This window comes from Littorina saxatilis, linkage group LG9 (assembly GCF_037325665.1).
Source record: "Littorina saxatilis isolate snail1 linkage group LG9, US_GU_Lsax_2.0, whole genome shotgun sequence".
Classification (NCBI taxonomy): Eukaryota; Metazoa; Mollusca; class Gastropoda; order Littorinimorpha; family Littorinidae; genus Littorina; species Littorina saxatilis.
This window is the reverse complement of record NC_090253.1, coordinates 1,925,519-1,933,235: the sequence shown is the minus strand read 5'-3', so window position 1 is coordinate 1,933,235 and position 7,717 is coordinate 1,925,519. Positions and strand designations below refer to the sequence as shown.

Sequence of the window (7,717 nt, the reverse complement as noted above, 5' to 3'; positions counted from 1 at the left end):
TACATACAAACCCTGTCAACTGTAGAATATATTTATCTGCAAGATTAATGCACAAAAATCAAATTTGAATTCCTCTTAAAAATAAACACTACTACAAAATAAACACTACTACAAAATAAACACTACTACAAAATAAATACGCAATCCAGTAACAACAAAAATTGTGGTATGTTTGATTGTTGTGGAAGAGACTAATAAGGAATCAACCGAAGTCTAACCCCCCCCCCCCCCCACCCCTCAAAAAACCAAAAACAAAAAGCCTAAAATACACACCCAACACTAGTCATTGAAGATAATTTCGTATGAAAAAAGCCTGCTCGTCAGATAACTGAATCGTTGTTTTTTTCAAAAAGAAAGTAGTTTGATGTTGAAATGCTGAAAGTAAGCATAAGAGTTTGTACTTGTCAGATGCATCATTGTACTGTGTGAGATGAATTAAAATACTTTTAAAATCGAGTATTGGAACAATAGTATTCAACCCTGTGCGCATTATCCGTTCTCCGTGATAAAAGAACCTTCAATGTTTAAACATGAAGCAAAGATGAAAAGGGACATGATCTTTTGTTGTACCACCCTCTCTTTAGGCTTTTCAAAGGCAATTAGATTAATCTTTTGAATGTTTTCAACGAGACGAGAAAGGGCCTATGGAGACAATTCTAGCTGTGTGTGACAAAAAAGAGCCAAGTTAACCTGGAGTTTTCATCAGTTCTCTCTCTTTTCACATATTTTTGTGTAAGATACAGGGAACGTGCTTTCACTCAGGAGAATGTATACACTTGTATCACATAGACAGAAAAAAATACTATCACATTTTCATTTGAATATAATAAATGGTGTCAATCTCCTTGTCATGTATACAAAAGAGAAAACATGGAAGTTGTGCGTTATTTACAAAGCCAAAGCGATTGCTGCTGAGTGCCTCTCAAAACTCACTGTAGTCACGTTTTGTTTTTGATGTAAGTTTAAAAACGTGTAACGGCTTTAAAACAATCTTCCCAGGAAGTGGTGTTACTTCTGACCTGCCTTACCACATTTGCTTGGAACATAGAAGAAAAGTGTTAAATAGTAGTAAGCAATCAAAAAGACAGGCAGGCAGACAGGCAATCAGGCAGACAAACAGACTGACAGACATACAGAGAGACAGGCAAGCTAACACGACGTCAGACAGGCACAGTGACAGACATGCCGACAGACAGAAATGTCCAAATAAATTGTGGTCATGCCCAATATCAAGACTGAATTTTCGCAATCCACACTCTTCAGCCACGATACTTTGTCAGGTGACCAGGCCCCAGCTTCTGGACTGAGGATCTCATGGACAGACCGTCGTCCACCCGCTTTCCTTCATCGCCACAATGGCAACAACGACGACGGCGACAGAAGAGAACGACGAGGGTGACGACCACCATCAGCAGAGCGATGAGCAGCACGCCCAAGGCGACCATGATAGATTGCATCGTGTGATTCTTCAGGCACTGGGCCAAGTCAGCAGCAGGTTGCGCAGCGACAGAATCCTCTGAAATAATGTCCGCAACGATTGTTCTCAAATGTGTGTGAGAGAGAGAGAGAGAGAGAGAGAGAGAGAGAGAGAGAGAGAGAGAGAGGCGAGGTTGGTTAAGTCTACAGGCTCCTGTCAGAGGTAGCAGCAAGCTGCACAGTGACAGAACCATCTGAAATAATTAACGCAACGGTTGGTCACAAATGTGTGAGAGAGAGAGAGAGAGAGAGAGAGAGAGAGAGAGAGAGAGAGAGAGAGAGGCGAGGTTGGTTAAGTCTACAGGCTCCTGTCAGAGGTAGCAGCAAGCTGCACAGTGACAGAACCATCTGAAATAATTAACGCAACGGTTGGTCACAAATGTGTGAGAGAGAGAGAGAGAGAGAGAGAGAGAGAGAGAGAGAGAGAGAGGCGAGGTTGGTTAAGTCTACAGGCTCCTGTCAGAGGTAGCAGCAAGCTGCACAGTGACAGAACCATCTGAAATAATTAACGCGACGGTTGGTCACAAATGTGTGAGAGAGAGAGAGAGAGAGAGAGAGAGAGAGAGAGAGAGAGAGAGAGAGAGAGAGAGAGAGAGAGGCGAGGTTGGTTAAGTCTACAGGCTCCTGTCAGAGGTAGCAGCAAGCTGCACAGTGACAGAACCATCTGAAATAATTAACGCGACGGTTGGTCACAAATGTGTGAGAGAGAGAGAGAGAGAGAGAGAGAGGCGAGGTTGGTTAAGTCTACAGGCTCCTGTCAGAGGTAGCAGCAAGCTGCACAGTGACAGAACCATCTGAAATAATTAACGCGACGGTTGGTCACAAATGTGTGAGAGAGAGAGAGAGAGAGAGAGAGAGAGAGGCGAGGTTGGTTAAGTCTACAGGCTCCTGTCAGAGGTAGCAGCAAGCTGCACAGTGACAGAACCATCTGAAATAATTAACGCAACGGTTGGTCACACATTTGCGAGAAAGAGGCGAGGTTGGTTGGTTATTAGTTGTGGTTTGTTCACGTCTTTTCAACCGATATCACTATCCGAGACCAACGCAAGTTTTTAACCTTTCTTGGCAGTCTACATGTTTGAAAATGTTTACCTATAAGTCTATCACTGTAAACAGAAGGTTCTGAAAAGCTCATGTCTTTTCACACTTGTTCATATGATAACAAGCGTTAACTGGACAGACATTTTGTTTCTCGTGCAAAACGCCGAATATCGACATAACATTACAGGGCCCAGTGACCTCGAACGCCCCCCACGTGTCAGCCGGTGTAGTGTACAGATTTTTCTTTCTTTTTACATTTAGTCAAGTTTTGACTAAATGTTTTAACATAGAGGGGGGAATCGAGACGAGGGTCGTGGTGTATGTGTGTGTGTGTGTGTGTCTGTCTGTCTGTCTGTCTGTGTGTGTGTGTAGAGCGATTCAGACTAAACTACTGGGCCGATCTTTATGAAATTTGACATGAGAGTTCCTGGGTATGATATCCCCGGACGTTTTTTTCTTTTTTTCGATAAATACCTTTGATGACGTCATATCCGGCTTTTTGTAAAAGTTGAGGCGGCACTGTCACACCCTCATTTTTCAATCAAATTGATTGAAATTTTGGCAAAGCAATCTTCGACAAAGCTCGGGGTTTGGTATTGCATTTCAGCTTGGTGGCTTAAAAACTAATGAGTGAGTTTGGTCATTAAAAATCGGAAACTTGTAATTAAAATTATTTTTTCATTAAACGATCCAAAAACAATTTCATCTTATTCTTCGTCATTTTCTGATTCCAAAAACATATACATATGTTATATTTGGATTAAAAACAAGCTCTGAAAATTAAAAATATAAAAATTATGATCAAAATTAAATTTCCGAAATCGTTTTAAAAACTATTTCATCTTATTCCTTGTCGGTTTCTAATTCCAAAAACATATATGATATGTTTGGATTAAAAACACGCTCAGAAAGTTAAAACGAAGAGAGGTACAGTAAAGCGTGCTATGAAGCACAGCGCAATCGCTACCGCGCCAAACAAGCTCGTCACTTTCACTGCCTTTTGCACTAGCGGCGGACTACGTTCAGTTTCATTCTGTGAGTTCCACAGCTTGACTAAATGTAGTAATTTCGCCTTACGCGACTTGTTTACATTTAGTCAAGTTTTGACTAAATGTTTTAACATAGAGGGGGAATCGAAACGAGGGTCGTGGTGTATGTGTGTGTGTATGTGTGTGTGTGTGTGTGCGTGCGTGTAGAGCGATTCAGACCAAACTACTGGACCGATCTTTATGAAATTGACATGAGAGTTCCTGGGATTGATATCCCCGAACGTTTTTTTCTTTTTTTCGATAAATGTCTTTGATGACGTCATATCCGGCTTTTCGTGAAAGTTGAGGCGGCACTGTCACGCTCTCATTTTTCATCCAAATTGGTTGAAATTTTGGTCAAGTAGTCTTCGACAAAGCCCGGACTTCGGTATTGCATTTCAGCGTGGTAGCTTAAAAATGAATTAATGACTTTGGTCATTAAAAATCTGAAAATTGTAAAAAAAAAAAAAAATTTATAAAACGATCCAAATTTACGTTTATCTTATTCTCCATCATTTTCTGATTCCAAAAACATATAAATATGTTATATTTGGATTAAAAACAAGCTCTGAAAATTAAAAATATAAAAATTATTATCAAAATTAAATTTTCGAAATCAATTTAAAAAAACTTTCATCTTATTCCTTGTCGGTTCCTGATTCCAAGAACATATAGATATGATATGTTTGGATTAAAAACACGCTCAGAAAGTTAAAACAAAGAGAGGTACAGAAAAGCGTGCTATCCTTCTCAGCGCAACTACTAAACCGCTCTTCTTGTCAATTTCACTGCCTTTGCCACAAGCATGAGCGGTGGAGTGACGATGCTACGAGTATACGGTCTTGCTGCGTTGCATTGCGTTCAGTTTCATTCTGTGAGTTCGACAGCTACTTGACTAAATGTTGTATTTTCGCCTTTCGCGACTTGTTTAATCTCAGCCAGTGTTCAAACTGGGTCAAAGCTTTCGCTGTCTTAGTCACTAGCTCAGTGCAGCAGGGCCGGACTACCGGGGGGGTTATGGGGGTTGCGCAACCCCCCCCCCCCCCCCCCTAGCCTGAACATGTACCTTACTTATTTAAAACATTTTTTATTATTGCTTATTTTATGCCGTTTCATGCAAGGAGCGACCATTTTCTTATCTCAGAATATGACCTACCCATCAGTTTCAGGGGGCTTCGCCCCCTGACCCCCACAAGGGGCTCTGCCCCTTGACCCCGCCCAGGGGCGGACGAGTGGGGGTGGGGGTTCTAGGGTTTCCGGACCCACCTTATAAATATAAAAATATGAAAATATTGAATGAGGTATGCATTTCTTTATTTTACAGTGGGGCACTGCGGTTATGAAATTAAAGGCCCCTCCTGTTTTTGGAACCGCAGGAGCTTTCTAGTTTGCTGTTAGGTAGATTTTTGGTTCCTCTTTCCTGTCATGCTCTCTTTTTCTTCATGAATTCTTTTCTTTTTTTCTGCCTTCTTGCTCATTCACCTGTATTTTTTCCAAAAATCTCTTCTCTTGCCGCTTGTCTCGCGATTCATGTATAGTTTAATCTGTTAGTGTTCTGATGTAAGTCCAGCAGTAGATAGGTTAAGCCTATTTTAACATACTGGAAACTGGTAATCTTCCAGTAGGTATTAATTTAGTTTTACTAAAGCCTGCTGGGACACAAGTAATGGGTTAGTGCATTTGTAAACAGGAATCGCTTGACAAGTGGCCCCCTTCATCCCCCCCTTCCTCGTCCTGATATGGCTCTGCGTAGTCGGCTGGACGTTAAGCAACAAATAAACAAACAAACAAACAAACTCTCTCCCTCTCTCTCTCTCACTCTCCCCCTCTCTCCCACTCTCCCCCTCCCTCCCTCCCTCCCTCCCTCTCTCCCTCCCTATCTCTTACTCGCAAACACCATAAATATTATATATGTATTCCCAAACGGATTTTTGTTTTGATGTACAATTTTCATTCAATTTTCTTTTCATGTTTGCAACCTTTTCAGTTAAACTGTACAATAGCCGCCATTTATATTATATGTAATTTTCTAGAAATAGTGAACACCACTATAAGCATTATGCTTGTTGTTGTTTACTCAATATGCGTTTTTTGTAAATAATGCACAAACGTTAAAACAGTTTAAAGGCATACTAACGCACTCCCGTGTTTACAAAGTGTAGTTTGCACACAATCGATGTCAAACGCACCATAAGACCATATAATGACGATACGTCACCATGCGCGGACCATAATACATGCATTACAGCTTGTTCTAGCCTCTGAAAAAGTGAGGATGTCAACAAAGCCGCGGTGTTCTCTCCCTTGCATCAACGTTACATGTGTTGCCAAATCTATAAATAGGACGATCCAGATCAAAATAAAAATTCAAATATCTCAACATTTAAGGGGTCCTAGACCACAATATTTTGCAGGGAACTTAATTTAGTCTGTCTCCAGCTGTTGGTAAAGCAATTAGCGTGTATAGTCATCGAGTACATATGGCTTTAAACCATTCTCAGAATGCACCAGATTGCACCATTTTGCATCCTTTTTTTCACAATTTTCCGGGGGGGCATGCCCCCGGACCCCCCTAGCAAGCTAGGCGCTTCGCGCCGTCGGCTCGGCGCTTTGCGCCTTCACACCCATATCTTCACAATATACTTTTGAACCCCACCCCCCCATACAATCAACTGATCCGCCCCTGCCGTCAGGGGGGATATCCCCCTGGACCACCTCTAGCAACCCCCCCCCCCCCCCCTCCTCTTAGCCTAGTCCGGCCCTGGTGCAGCGCGACTGGTTGTGGTTAGCCGTGCTCTCTCAAGACTGAAAAACACTTGTGTGCTCTGGCTGTTTGTTGTTGTTGTTGTTGTTGTTGTTGTTGCTGTTGCTGCTGCTGTTGTTGTTGTTGTTGTTGTTGTTGTTGTTGTTAAAAGTAATATTGCCTCAAAGATTAGCAGATACCTTGTGAAGAATTACTAGCACTTACGTCGTACATATATACTTTTTACATTTAGTCAAGTTATGACTAAATGTTTTAACATCGAGGGGGGAATCGAGACGAGGGTCGTGGTGTATGTGTGTGTGTATGTGTCTGTGTGTGTGTGTGTGTGTGTGTGTGTGTGTGTGTGTGTGTGTGTGCGTGCGTGTAGAGCGATTCAGACCAAACTACTGGACCGATCTTTATGAAATTTGACATGAAAGTTTCTGGGTATGATATCCCCATACGTTTTTTTCATTTTTTTGATAAATGTCTTTGATGACGTCATATCCGGCTTTTCGTGAAAGTTGAGGCGGCACTGTCACGCACTCATTTTTCAACCAAATTGGTTGAAATTTTGGTCAAGTATTGTTCGACGAAGCCCGGACTTCGGCATTGCATTTCAGCGTGGTGGCTTAAAAATTGATTAATGACTTTGGTCATTAAAAATCTGAAAATTGTAAAAAAAATATTTCTTTTATAAAACGATCCAAATTTACGTTCATCTTATTCTCCATCATTTGCTGATTCCAAAAACATATAAATATGTTATATTTGGATTAAAAACAAGCTCTGAAAATTAAATATATAAAACTTATTTTCAGAATTAAATTGTCGAAATCAATTTTAAAACACTTTCATCTTATTCCTTGTTGGTTCCTGATTCCAAAAACATATAGATATGATATGTTTGGATTAAAAACACGCTCAGAAAGTTAAAACGAAGAGAGGTACAGAAAAGCGTGCTATCCTTCTTAGCGCAACTACTACCCCGCTCTTCTTGTCAATTTCACTGCCTTTGCCATGAGCGGTGGACTGACGATGCTACGAGTATACGGTCTTGCTGCGTTGCATTGCGTTCCGTTTCATTCTGTGAGTTCGACAGCTACTTGACTAAATGTTGTATTTTCGCCTTACGCGACTTGTTTTTTTTCCTCTCTCTTTTGCTCTGCTAAGAGATTTTAACAAATCTCAAAAGAAAGTCTCTTCTGACTTTCAATTGTTTCTTTCACAACTTCTGATATATATATATATGTATGTGTGTGTGTGTGTGTGTGTGTGTGTGTGTGTGTGTGTGTGTGTGTGTGTGTGTGTGTGTGTGTGTGTGTGTGTGTGCTTGCGTGTGTGCGAGCGTTCGTGAGTGCATATGTGTGTGTTTGTGTGTATGTGTGCGGCATGCGTGTGTGTGTGTGTCTGTGTGTGGAGCGATTTC

The 7,717-nt window shown here is 41.2% G+C and overlaps 1 protein-coding gene across 3 annotated transcripts in view; it reads right to left on the bottom strand.

Moving 5' to 3' along the window:
- Window positions 1-223: 223 nt before the first annotated feature.
- The window catches only part of LOC138975037 (uncharacterized), a 44,764-nt gene continuing 37,270 nt past the window's right edge, over window positions 224-7,717 (bottom strand). For all 3 annotated transcript variants that reach the window (XM_070347687.1, XM_070347688.1, XM_070347689.1), the window contains one exon: window positions 224-1,516. In XM_070347687.1, the coding sequence (XP_070203788.1) occupies window positions 1,260-1,516 (257 nt within the window). In that variant the 3' untranslated portion in view covers window positions 224-1,259. The remainder of the gene's footprint in view (window positions 1,517-7,717) is intronic.